The sequence below is a fragment of the Cajanus cajan genome, chromosome 3 (genome assembly GCF_000230855.2).
Source record: "Cajanus cajan strain Asha chromosome 3, NIPB_CcT2T_4, whole genome shotgun sequence".
Taxonomy (NCBI): domain Eukaryota; kingdom Viridiplantae; phylum Streptophyta; class Magnoliopsida; order Fabales; family Fabaceae; genus Cajanus; species Cajanus cajan.
The window spans coordinates 69,870,051-69,883,759 of NC_138519.1; the positions used below are offsets into that span (position 1 = coordinate 69,870,051).

At 36.6% G+C, this 13,709-nt stretch overlaps 2 protein-coding genes across 5 annotated transcripts; both read left to right on the forward strand.

Moving 5' to 3' along the window:
- The first annotated feature begins 1,176 nt into the window (after positions 1-1,176).
- Positions 1,177-2,211, forward strand: LOC109788639 (uncharacterized). The gene has a single exon (XM_020347414.1). The coding sequence runs from the start codon at positions 1,177-1,179 to the stop codon at positions 2,209-2,211; it is 1,035 nt and encodes a 344-aa protein (XP_020203003.1).
- A 5,878-nt stretch (positions 2,212-8,089) lies between these two features.
- On the forward strand, positions 8,090-13,469 carry MBAC1 (Mitochondrial substrate carrier family protein). 4 transcript variants are annotated; one of them, XM_020347415.3, is made up of 10 exons: positions 8,091-8,419; positions 10,492-10,581; positions 11,203-11,304; positions 11,485-11,589; positions 11,675-11,773; positions 11,842-12,030; positions 12,135-12,233; positions 12,326-12,461; positions 12,546-12,581; positions 12,703-13,469. In XM_020347415.3, the coding sequence occupies exons 1-8, from the start codon at positions 8,318-8,320 to the stop codon at positions 12,458-12,460; spliced, it is 921 nt and encodes a 306-aa protein (XP_020203004.1). In that variant the 5' UTR covers positions 8,091-8,317; the 3' UTR covers position 12,461; positions 12,546-12,581; positions 12,703-13,469. The 4 variants fall into 4 exon arrangements, with proteins under 4 accessions (XP_020203005.1, XP_082927302.1, XP_020203006.1 ...); XM_020347416.3 differs by lacking the exon at positions 12,546-12,581 and having other exon boundaries at positions 8,090-8,419; positions 12,582-13,469; XM_083071176.1 differs by lacking the exon at positions 12,546-12,581 and having other exon boundaries at positions 8,090-8,419.
- Positions 13,470-13,709: the final 240 nt, after the last annotated feature.

Here is a 13,709-nt window from a genome sequence, read left to right on the forward strand (position 1 = left end):
GGATTCGGATCCCTGGATTACCTATTGAACTGTATAATGATTGATTCCTATGGCGAGTGGGTAGTAAGCTCGGGTCAATGCTTAAAATTGACAAAACGACCTCTATTCATTCTAGAGGAAAATTTGCTAGAATATGTGTGGAAGTCAACCTTATGAAAAAATTGGTGTCTAAGATCAATGTTATGGGCCATATTATTAAGTTAGAGTATGAAGGGCTACATGCAATTTGCTTTAACTGTGGTAAATATGGTCATCGACAGGACCAGTGTGGTCCAAGGTTGGATCAACCTTCTAAAGGGTTGTGGTTGGTGGAAAGATGGATTCGAGTGAGATGGATGTTGATAGTGGGATTCATGGAAGTCGTATGGCTGAAACGCAATCTGAGATTTCAAAGTCTCTTATCGCTAATCAATCACTTGAACCAGATCAAGAAAATTCTATTCCGAATTTGGAAGATCTCTATGGGCCGTGGATGTTGGTTAGGAAAGGAAAAAAACACGGAAGAAATCAAAATATCCAGAAGAATAAGGTGACTTATCAACCAACTTCTAAAGCATCGGGATCTAAGGATCCAAAAGCTAACATAAAATCTATTAATTTGGTTAGCATTGATAATGTGACAGGGCCAACTCAAAATATGGATAAAACATACTATGATGCATCCTTGGTGGGCCATGACGAGATGGCAAGCATGCAACCCATGCACGTGGTAACCAATGATCATATTCCAAAGCATGCGGTTTCACATAATATAATAAAGGTACGTGATCCGTTGGCAGGGAAAAATTGCCAATCATCATTTGGAAAGTCAAACCATTATAATGCTAATGGAGCGGGGGCCACCAAAAAGAAAGATAGGCTAATTAAAGCCAATGGGAATTCTCATAGTTCGAATATTGTCATTGGGATGAAACCAACTCCGGTCTTGGATCAACAAAAGAATACTGAGCAGGTGTTAAATGGAATTCGATCGGTGACTAATACAAAAAATTCAATTCAATTTATGAGCAACCTTATGACACATGTGGTTGGTCCTGATGAGGAAATGCAAGCGTTTGCGGCAACTATGAGCAAGCAATTTAACCCCGGCTACCAAGATAGAAGTGGTATGTCTACTATGGATAAATGTAATGATTCACCTGGGGCTTCCAAGCCCCATCTTTCTCCTAATTCTTAATGAATTTATTGACCTGGAACTGTAGAGGTGCTGGGAGTCGGGGATTCTCTTCATTGATGAATGATTTGATTAAAGAATATAACATAGGCATGCTTTGCCTCATGGAGACTCATATTAGTGGTGAAAAAGCCTTACGAGTGATAAATAGGATTTCGCTAGATAAATCCTTTCTGGTACATGCTAATGGACAAGCAGGAGGACTCTGGTGTTTATGGGATTCACGCCAATGGCACCTTGATATTCTGGAAAATAACTCACAATTTATTCACCTAAAGATTCTCAATGGGGAAAAGCCTTGGTATTGTACTCTAGTGTATGCCAGCCCTCAACCTCAAGGTCGTATTTCTCTATGGAATGACCTTAGCAGGATTGGAAATTTGATTGATGGGCCGTGGAACTTAATAGGTGATTTTAATGCTGTCCTTAGACCATATGAACGCTCAGGTGGTTCAGTTAGTGCTAGCCTTAGAGGTGATACTGCATTTCGAGAGTTTGTGAATAAATGTCAACTCTTGGATATTGGATATAATGGAGCTCCTTTTACTTGGCGTAGGGGTCCAGTGTTTGAAAGGTTGGATAGATCGTTAGCTTCATTTGATTGGCGTATATTATTTCCGGAGGCTTCTCTCACTCATCTTAACCCCTTAAAGTCCGATCATGCTCCAATTCTCGTAAAGTTTTCTTCGGGTTGTTACGTTCGCAGTGGTAGACGGCCTTTTCGTTTTGAAGCTGCATGGCTTACTCATGATTCCTTTTCAGCCTTTTTGAAAAAACAATGGAATACTCATTATAATTGGAGTCTCCGTATTGATCATACTAAGGGTGCCTTGAAGGAGTGGAATAAGGCCACCTTTGGAAATATCTTTCATGCTAAGCACCGTCTCCTACGTCGGCTAAATGGCATTGCTCGTGAACTCCTAAAGGGTCCAAACCACTATCTAGAAAGATTACAAGCTGAGTTATGGACTAGCTTGGATCGTATCTTGGTGCAAGAAGAAATATTTTGGCTACAGAAATCTCGTTGTAAAATGTAAATGGCTTATGTTGGGGGATAGGAACACGCGCTTTTTTCATGGAACGACTATTGTACGTCGAAGAAGGAATCGTATTGAAAAGTTAATGGATGAGAATGATAATTGGGTTTCTCGATAGGAAGATTTAGAAGTAATGGTAACAAACTTCTATAAAGCTTTATTCTCTGATACGACTGTTTCGCCTCCTTTTTGCCTCTCACATGCTTTTCCTTTGTTAGAGCAAGAAGAGTTGCAAGAGATTGGGAAACCCATTAGTGATACAGAGATACTGCTTGTGGTCAAACAGATGGGGGGATTAAAAGCACCGGGACCTGATGGCCTTCCAACAATCTTCTACCAATCCCAATGGGACATTGTTGGATCTGCAGTCTGTCGCCTACTGCATGATATTGAAGATAATCCATCTTTAGTTGCCAATATTAATTCTACCTTGATTACTTTAGTTCCTAAAATGGAAAGTGTAACACATCTAAGACAGATGAGACCTATAGGACTATGTAACGTGTCCTACAAAATCCTGACAAAGGTTTTATCTCATCGTCTTCGACAGGTTATGGATAAGTTAGTTCATCCCAACCAGTGCAGCTTCATTCCACATCGGAATAGTAAGGACAACGTTATTATTTTTCAAGAAGTTGTACACTCTATGCGCTACAAATCCGGAAGAAAAGATTGGATGGCTCTCAAGATTGATCTTGAAAAGGCGTATGATCGTCTAAAGTGGAGCTTTGTAAAAGAGACCCTTCATGACATTCACTTGCCCCAAAAATTCATTGATATAGTTTGGGCTTGCATTTCAACTTCAAATCTTCGCATGCTTTGGAATGGAGAAGCCCTTGAGGAGTTCCAACCCACATGTGGCCTTCGACAAGGAGATCCCATATCCCCATACTTATTTGTTCTATGCATGGAACGTCTTTTCCAGCTGATTAATCTAAAGGTGTCTGAGAATCTGTGGAAGCCTATTAAACTATCTAAGGAAGGGCCTGCTTTGTCACATCTAGCCTTTGCGGATGACCTAGTGTTGTTTGCTGAAGCTTCTTTAGAGCAAGCAGAAATTATCCAATCTTGTCTGAACGCCTTCTATGCAAGCTCAGGGCAAAAAATTAACATTGAGAAAACATGTGTTTTCTTCTCAAAGAACGTGGACTTTTCTGTCAAAACCTCTATTAGTTCTGCACTTGGTTTCCAACAAATAGATGACTTAGGTAAGTACCTAGGTATCCCTACTCATCATAGTAGGGTGAGTAGGGCTTCCTATCAAGGTATTATAGACAGACTTCATCAAAGGATGAGTGGTTGGAAGGCTAGAAATCTTTCCTTTGCAGGGAGGCTTACACTTACCAAATCAGTTTTAGCAGCGCTCCCTTCTTATACAATGCAAACTGTTCAGCTCCCTCGTTTGTTGTGTGATGAGGCTGACCGTATTTTTCGTAACTTCCTGTGGGGAGATAATGTAGATCACAGGAGACATCATGCCATTGGGTGGCAGAAATTATGTCTACCAAAGGAACATGGGGGGCTTGGTTTGAGACGGATGCGTGATGTCAATACATCATTCATGATGAAAAATTGTTGGAGTTTGATAACAGAGCCTCACAAACTATGGGTGAAGGTTATCAGAGCTAAGTATAAATGTTCAAATGACACTATCCCAAAAGTCGAGAGGAGACCCAGAATGTCTAACTTATGGCAAGGAATATGTGATTCATGGAATTTGGTGATCCATCAGGTGCGGTGGAGAGTAGGTAATGGTCGAAGAGTTAACTTTTGGTTAGATAATTGGCTATCTGGAAACCCTCCTCTTCTTCAAAAGGCCTTGGTGGATATTCCCCTAGTTGACCTATTCAAATCAGTCAAAGACTACACAAATGAACAAGGGGAATGGGAGCTGTCGCAGATTGAGTCATGGATCCCTCATGAGTTATGGATAGCTATTCAGAGTCAATCTCCGCCATCAGATGATGCTGGAATGGATAGGGTGATTTGGAATCAGATCTTAGATGGAGAGTTTACAATTAAATCAGCTTATGGTGTTGCTGCAAATCTTTCCCTTCCCCCTAGATCCCCCTTGTTTAAAACTATTTGGAAGTGGAAGGGCCCTGAAAGGGTTCGTGTATTCTTATGGAGAGTAGCACATGGAAGTTTATTGACAAACTCTTGTCGTGCTCGACGTAGAATGACAATGAATCCATTGTGCAGTGTCTGCTTACAAGGTGAGGAAGATAGTCTACATGTGCTCAGGGATTACAGATTTGCCCAAGAAGTGTGGTTCAAGTCATGTAGAGATCCATCTTGGATGCTTGCAGATCAAGATAATTTACAACCCTGGTTGTAGAAGAACTTATCAAACTCTAATCGTTCCCCTCCTGGGTGGAACTATAGATTTGCTATTACATTGGATTCATTATGGCACCACCGAAACAAAGCCATTTTTCAAGGCCAATCCATCACAGCTAATCAAGTAGTAGATGAAATAAATGCTCGAATGATATCTGCTACCACATATGGTCTTAATCAACAATCACAAGTTGGGGAAGTTAATTATAACTCTAGACTCAGTTGGATGAAACCTCCAGAAGGTATCTTAAAACTAAATTGTGATGGGGCTGTGTCTAGAGAGAATATGGCCTCATGTGGAGGAGTGATCCGGGACTCAGATGGCAGGTTCGTGGTGGCATTCACAAGGAAGTTAGGTATGTGCTCCATCCTTAAATCGAAGCTATAGGCCATTCTACATGGATTGCGCATTCTAGTTAATAGGAATTTGGGTCGTCAGGTGATAATTGAGTCGGATTCTTCCACTGCAGTGAGGCTTGTTAATGAAGGTTGCTTTGGTTCTCACCCATATTTTGACCTTGTTCAAGAGATAAGAGAGCTGAGTAATCAATTCTCCTTGTTTTCATGTTACCATATTTCAAGAGAAGTAAATTTAGTTGCGGACACTCTTGCTAAGCGCGGGATGGTTTTAGAGGAAGACTTTTTTTTTTACGAGTCTCCTCCGTCTTTTATTTATCACTTGTTATTAGCAGATAATTCTGCTTTTCTTTCAATTTATTGATTATTTGATTGGGCTTTAGCCCCCTATTTTACCAAAAAAAAAATAAAGAAAATAATAATAATAAAGAATATAGTAAATCTCACACCAAAATATTTTCTTTCCAAACAAAATATAAAAAAATAAACATTAAAAAAAATATTATTATACATTTTATGATTGTAATCACAATTTAAAAAATAAATTATTATATCTTATTTTTATTTTAAAACATTTGTGCATTTTATAAATATTAAATAGGACTTAATAGTCCTCTAAACTTGGAGTAATTATTATTTTAGTTTTAAAATTTTAAAATTTGTATTTTAGTCCATATAATTTTAAAAGATATTGTTTTTGTAACGACCCGCCTAGCCGTCACACAACAAACAACACCACGCAGAATAGAGCATACATATATAAAAATAGAATATATATACACATATGTCTAGCCTGGGGCTCAAAGTCAAATATACAACAACCATCAGCCTAACTACACTAGGTAGTCAAAAACAACAAAACAGATCCTCTCCATCTGTCAGTTGCAGACCTGCCTCAATACATCAGCTTATTCCTACTCTGCTCTCATACACAGTATGATCATGCAATCCAAACCATATGGAAATAATAAGGGTAAGCTAGTGAAAAGAATCAGCATATATATATATAAGTACAGAAATTATAAACAGCTACAGCTTATCAGCACATCATTAAGTTCAGCAAGATCAACATACAACACATCATATATACACCTCACATCATTCAGCAAAACAACATTAAACAAACAATGCGTCGTCACGCATATCAGCTCGAAGATATCCTATAACAGCTCAGCCTTACGGCCTACAACAGCTCAGCCTTACGACATACAACAACTCAGCCTTACGACCTATAACAATTTATATTCAACATTCAGCACAACACAACATAGCAGCAATAACATCATACAACATACGACACAGCTTAACTTTTACAACAATACAGCTTAAACATCATAATTCAGCATGAACATCTCACAGCACAACTCATCATTAATCAGCTTAAACAACATTCAGCATTAACAGCTTAAATCAGCATATTAAAGAAAGAACACATTCGCGCCTGACACAAGAGTACTTGCGCCTGGCGTGGACCAACCAGAGAGCTCCAAGGCTCAAACGCGCCCGACACAATACTAATTGTGCCCAGCGCAAACGAAGGCAGAGACTCTCAGGAGTCTCACGCGCCCAGCGTACCAAACCCGCACTCGGCATAGGGAAGGAAGAGACCTCTCCAAGGTCTCACGCCCGGCGCAATACCAATTGCGCCCGGCGCCCCCTTGGCAAAGACTCCCAAGGAGTCTCCACGCCCGACGAGACGTAATCACGCTCGGTGCCATACCAGAACCCCAACAAGGTGAGTCCCTGACTGATATCGTGCCCAGCGCGGTCCAACCATGCCTGACGTGAGCCATCCAGGGGCTTCCATTCTCAAGCTCGCCCGGCGCACACAACCTTGTGCCTGGCGGGCTTGACCAATATAATCCTCTGATGGTCACGCGCTCGGCGTCAAGAACTACGCCCGGCGCCCTATCAAGCAACAACTCTCAAACTTTGAAAATTTTCATCAAAACCTGCAAAAACAACCAGCTAAGCCACATGCAATCCATTCAATGAACCACATTATCATCAAACAGCTCAAAAATCACAGCTTTAACAACATGCAACCATGAAAACATCAAAACCCCATTTTTTTTTCCAAAACCCCGAAAACCCGAAAACACATTTTTCATCCATCAAACCATCAATCTTCTAAAAGCAACCAACACATGAGTTTCTAAACTCAATTCCAAACAACCAGCAACAATCTAACTTCCCTTACCTCAGAGGAGAAGTTCCAAGCTTCTGGGAAGGAGAAAGTGATGAAGAAGGAGAAGAAAAGGAAATCTACGCCTCAGCTAGCTTCCAACACTACTACTTAGCACCTTGAGAGAGCAAGGAATAGAAGAAAAATTAGAAGAGAGAATGGGGGAAAAGCTTGTCAATGGGGAAGGAAGAGAATAAGAGAGTAAAGTTATGAAAGTGAGGGAGAGAAAGGAGAAGCGGAAAAGAAATGGGGTCTCACAGTTTTAATCCCTATATATATATATATATATATATATATATATATATATATATATATATATATATATATATTATTTTGTCCCTCAAATATGTATTTTAATTTTTAAAATATAAAAATTATTATTTTAATTTCTCAAATTTAAACTTTATTTTTTAATTTCTATAATTTTAAAAAATATTATTTTAGACTCTTAAAATTACTAATAACATAATTATTAATGATAGATTAAAACAATTTTGTATCAATTGTTTTAATATGATATTTTCACTAATAATAACATTAGTATAATAATTATGTTTAAAAAATTACTAATGACATTTGAGCAGGAAATTAAAATAATTTTTTTATATATTTATAGTTAAAAACACATATTTTAAATTTAAAAAACAAAAAAATTTAAAATAATATTTTTAAGTTACAAAAATTAAAAAATAAAATTTAAATTTAAGACACCACAATATTAATTTTTAATATTTTAAAAACCTAAAACCATAAATTTTAAATTTTAATACCTAAAAGAGAATTAATCAAATCAAAAATATTAAAAACACAATTAAACCTTAAATTAAATATATTAGATTCGTTCATTTATTTCTTTTTCTTCTACATAACAATTATTCAATCATCTTATTTTTACTTTTTATTTTTATCTTTAGTAAACCAAACAAGTCATCAAAGTACATCCCTAGGAGTTATCCAAAAACAAATATATATATATATTTTTCTAAAAAAATAAAATCGTTCTTATCCCAATAATAAGTTTTATTTTTGCCAGAGGGCCACCATCGGTGTTTCTCTGAGACATTAATTCAGTAACCTTGTCAGTGTTTCCGGCGACCGCGGCGTTAACGCTCACACACTCTGGCGGTCAAGGATTCGCTCGTGGAGACACGCGCGCGGGCACACACACTTGTTACAAACAGTAACAACGTAGTTCGTATGTAGCTGATTACTCCAATCCTAGGCATGGCGGCGGAGATTTCATCTTCAGGGTACAAGGAGTATGTGGCTGGCTTGCTCGCCGGTGTTGCCGCTGTAGCCACTGGCCACCCCTTTGACACCGTCAAGGTTCAACTTTTATGCACCCCATTGCTTTATTTCATAGTAATTGTTTTTACGTTGTTATGCCCTGTGCTTGTTTAGGGCACTTCAAAATGGGGTGAACTAATTTCAAGTTTCAACCCTCCATTGTTCTGAGCAAGTGTATAAATTGAATTTTCAATGGCTTCATTTTCATTTATGTTTTTACTGACCTGACACCTAATGTGGTTACTGTTGTATAGTTTTGTTTGTCATTTTCATGGTTGATTGAGCAGCTAAACATTTGTTCATTCTACTGTGTGTAAAGTGGGTATAGTATCAACGTGTTTGAATACAAGCTTAGTTTTTATTTTTGGGTAGAAAAAACCTTTCAGAAGCTCTTCTGAGATTGTATAAAAACAAGCACTGTGTTGGATTGTGTTGAGCTTCTACGTATTACTTAAACTAGCTTAATGACTAAGTTCTAGTGTTCTTGTCTTTTTTGAGAATTGCTGGTTTGTGCATAGGATGATATAATAGATCTTAACTTATACGCAATATAGGGATGATATGATGATTCAGGGCTTTTAAAGTATTACTGATTTGCTTGTTTAATTCATGTCAGTGCTTTATGGTTAACCTTTCCAAATAATTCAAGCATGTATAATTAGTATGACTATGATAACAAATAAATGGAGAAAAAATGGGTGGCTATTAGACTCAAGGAATAAATGCACTGAAGTCTGAATAAATTGTAGAAATAATCTGGTTTTTGGGTCGGATCTGACCACAAACATCAAACACAAGGTTTCTCCTAATAAATTTAGGGTTTCCTCCTAACAAGGAGTTTCTTGCTTCAAAACACCATAAATAACAGTCTGACACCTTAATTGTCTTCAACAAGTCTGTCACACAGCCTATATATATCATTAAAATTGTTAATATACTGCTTAATAACATCCTAACACAGAATTATTACTGCCTATTCAGAACTTGGTCCATTAGTGACCCAGTGCTCAAGATTCACAACTAGTGGGCTTTGGGAGGGTAGATGTACGCTAACTTATTCTCATAAGCAAAGTGGCTGTTTCCAAGATTTGAACCTGTGACCTCCAGGTCACAAGGAAGCCTTACCATTGAGCTAAGGCTCACCCTCATAACAAATAATGGAGAAAATAATAGCAAATTTTAGAATTCTCTTTTTGTTGGAAAATTTAAGAATTTTATTATTTTTAAGTGATCTAGGAAGAAAATGATAATAATTTTCTCATCACTTGGCACGTGCGATGTTGTTGACTGCTTTCCTTATCAAGTTGTTTGCTTTTGTTATAGATAATGACAGGTTCTCCATGGGGGGGGCACCCATGAACTTTCAAATAAGATCATTATCCCAAAGCCCTGAAGAAAGCTTGAAAAGCCCTCAGGCATAGAATCAAGCTTTTCTAAATGCAATTATGATGAAAGGGTATCCCTTTCTGTGGTTTGTAGCATAAATTGATAAACATGCAGAGCAGAAACATTGGAGTCTAAAGTTGTCTGAAAAAATTATCATGATTAAATAATATGTGGAATATAAGCAAGAATAGGATTATAGGAAAATAATATGACTTGTTGCTGAACAGGGAATGGTGCTAAAACATATATAATTATAATTTACATTAATGTTATGCATAGAGTCATTTGATCAGCAGTATCATGTTTATGCACTAGAGAATATGATCCTGGTTTACAAAGATTTACAGTTCCTTAACATTAAGACTTCTCATATGTTGCATTTTGGAAGGGGGATAATATTACTAAGCTAAGAAAAGATGAGAAATTTCTGAAATTTTAAATTTATGCATTAGAGAACATAAGCATACCAAGTTTTGAACATTTTTTTCTATATCATGGTTCTTCAGTTGCAGAGAGGAATTGGTCTTTTTTTTTTTCCTATTTTCTTTAGGTCCACAGTCTTCTACAGTATCTTTATCCATCATACTCATTTATATCTATTTTAGATTCTTCCTTGCATGTTTGTTGGTGACTCCATGATGATTTTTTTATTATGTTATGTTTTAATTGTTATCTACTTTCAAAATTTTAGCCCATCCGTAAACTATTTTTTCCCTATTTATCAGGTGAAGCTGCAAAAGCACAATACAGAAGCACATATGATTCATTATAGAAGCGGATTGCATTGCACTGCTAGGATATTGAAGACTGAAGGAGTATGGCTATTGATCTTTAACTTTCAAAGGATGAAATTGGGTTTTTCATTCAAATTCCACATAGGAATTTGATATATTAGATAAATTCTAATTTGTATCTATGCTGGTGTATAAGCTTTCTTGTGTATAAAAGATCTAAGTCTGGTCAATCGTAGTATATCACAATATAAGCATGTAGTGGGGCCATTACTTTTTGTCCGGTAATTTACATTGAACATTCTATCAATTATGAGACATCACATCATCTGATAAGTAATGAAGTTATCTGTCCATCTAAGGTTTATCTTCTATTTCTAGAGTCTTATTATAGGGACAAAATAAATTGCTTTGAGAACTATCTTCCTAGAGAAGAAGGGATGTCATGTCTGAACTTGAGATTATATTTCACAGAACCTTGTGACTATGACATATTTGGTTAATTATTTGTAAAAGTTTAGCTAGGCTTAACTTCACTTATTCTATAAAATCAGAAGTCGCATGTCCAAAACTCCAAGAGTCTATAAATGATTTTAATATCTCTAACAATATATGTAATGCTTTGTTTTCTTTTTAGTTTTAAGTAGAGATTTTGAGGGGATTGGTTTGAGACTTCCATATGTAATTTTGTAATAACTCTTTCAGATCAAAGGACTTTATAGAGGAGCAACATCATCTTTTATTGGGATGGCTGTCGAAGGCTCACTCTTTTTTGGCATTTATTCTCAGACAAAACTGTATCTTCAGGTGTGCATGAAATGACTTAAATGAGGTTTATCTTGATTTGACATTGCACCAATCAGCACAACTTGTTTTGAGATAGAATTTTATGATATTCTTTTTAATTAATGGTTTTGTGAGTGTATCTTTTATTTCTTGGTGTGCTTTAGTTCATGCCTTCTACTTTGTTTCCCTACAATAATCCAGGGGGGAGTTCAAAGTGGGGAACCACGGCTTCAAGTGATAGTTCCATCTGCAGCTTTTAGTGGTGCCATCATCAGTTTTGTATTAGGTCCCACAGAGCTGATAAAGGTAAAGTGAACCTGTAGTGTATGTGTATCATTGTAACTTGTATCGTCTCTAACAACAATGCTAATTTAAATTTGGACTTCTCCAGTGTAGGATGCAGATACAAGGCACCGACTCTTTGGTTCCTATGTCCAGTAGATATAGTAGTCCCCTTGATTGTGCCCTTAAAACAGTAAAAACTGAAGGGGTGAGAACATTCTACAACATTCTGCAACACCGTGATTAATGTGTTATAGCTGATGGCGTTCCTTTCAGGTGAAAGGAATTTTTCGTGGAGGTTGTGCAACATTCCTTAGAGAATCTATAGGGAATGCTGTCTTTTTGAGTGTATACGAAAATGTTCGTTATCACATGCATTCAAATATCAAAGCTTCTTCATCTAGTTACAGCAATCTGGCTGATATTGGAATTGGGATCGTTACTGGTGGCCTCGGTGGTGTGGCTGTAAGCATGTTGATAACTAAACATGTTTGTTTTCTGCTATGGTTGAGAACTAAATACCCCACTGAATCTTTTTTTGTTGTGATTTTTCTCTATTGTTCTACCAGTTTTGGTTGACGGTTTTGCCTCTTGACGTGGCAAAGACTTTAATTCAGACAGACCCTGATAAAAACTGTCCAAGAAATCCTTTTCGGGTCTTGCATTCAGTAAGCTTTCTTAAAGCTTTCTATATTGCTTCTTTAATTTCCAATCATTTATATATATATAAAAGATATACCAAAAGTGGTGTCATTTGTAGGTCTACCGAAGGGCTGGATTGAAGGGGTGCTACACGGGTTTGGGTCCTACAATAAGTCGAGCATTTCCAGCTAATGCTGCGACAATTGTCGCATGGGAGCTAGCATTGAAAATGCTAGGCACTAAGCGTGATTGAGGTCAGTTCCTTTGGATTCCAATATAATGACATTTTATTATCTAACTCGCATTAAGTGGTGATTGGTGTTGTGTTACTTTTGTAGAGTCTACCAAATTGCGGATAATACAACAAAGCTCAGGTAAGCTTTCATGAAGCCTATGTCACACACTAGCTAAGTGTTGAGAAGAGAATAATGCTTTTAGTAGAATGCATTTGTCCTCGGAAGAGTTTCTAATTTCCATTTTTTTTTCTTTTACTAGGACATCATTCAGCATTGCATTTGAAGCTAATTCTTTTTTATTAGAGCTTGGTTGACGAACTTGGAACCAGGGGCCTTGATTTTAGCTGCCCTCTATATGCTTTTTCCCCACCCTTTTTTTTGGATAGAACATTTCTATCACTGGCATGAAATTATATTGTTAATGGCCATTGAAGTCAATATTTTGGAAATGTATGGTATGGCCAAGACAGAAAAGCTCACTTTTTTGGACAATTAAACTGCTAAGTGCTAACTGCTGCTACCTTTTATTGGTTTTATGACCTCTCCGCAACATGAGTTCAGTAAAACTATAATGGGGACAGTTGGTTAAATTTTTTAAAGAGTTACACAGAAACCACACAGGGAATATGGGCGCTGTTGGAAAGAAGAAAAAAAAGTAGGGGAGAGAGAGGAAAAAGAACAGAAAAAGGTCCTGATGATTAAGGAGCTATATTTGGTGAACTATTCTATTATGTTGGAATAAGCTGTTTAGTGCACCAATAAGATATGATTTTTTTTTAATCTTACTAGCCATCCTATTATGTTAATGCAGTGTATTTCTTATATCGAGAGGGAAGCCGAGTCAGAATATAATAAGATAGGATAGTCTCTCTTTCCCCCTTTGAATCCCTCCCTCAAATCACCTCCTTACCATAGTCATCACTACTACCTTTCTCATCGTCATTCCTATGACTTTATTTTTCTATCATCATTATTGTTACATCCATGTGGTGAATTGGTAATGGCAATTTTAAGTGGGTCTTTTAATCTTATGCTTTTATTTTAATTTAAGGACTGGGATTGATTTTTATTTTCACATAAGTTATTCTCATTAAATTAAAATACTGTTCAAATATTTTTAATAAACATTTAAATGATAATTAAATTTTTATTATATATATATATATATATATATATTAAGTAAAGTAACTTTATAAATAAAAATAATTTTGTATAATTTAGTTAACATTAAATATTTTTATAATGCTTTTGTAATTCATAAAAATT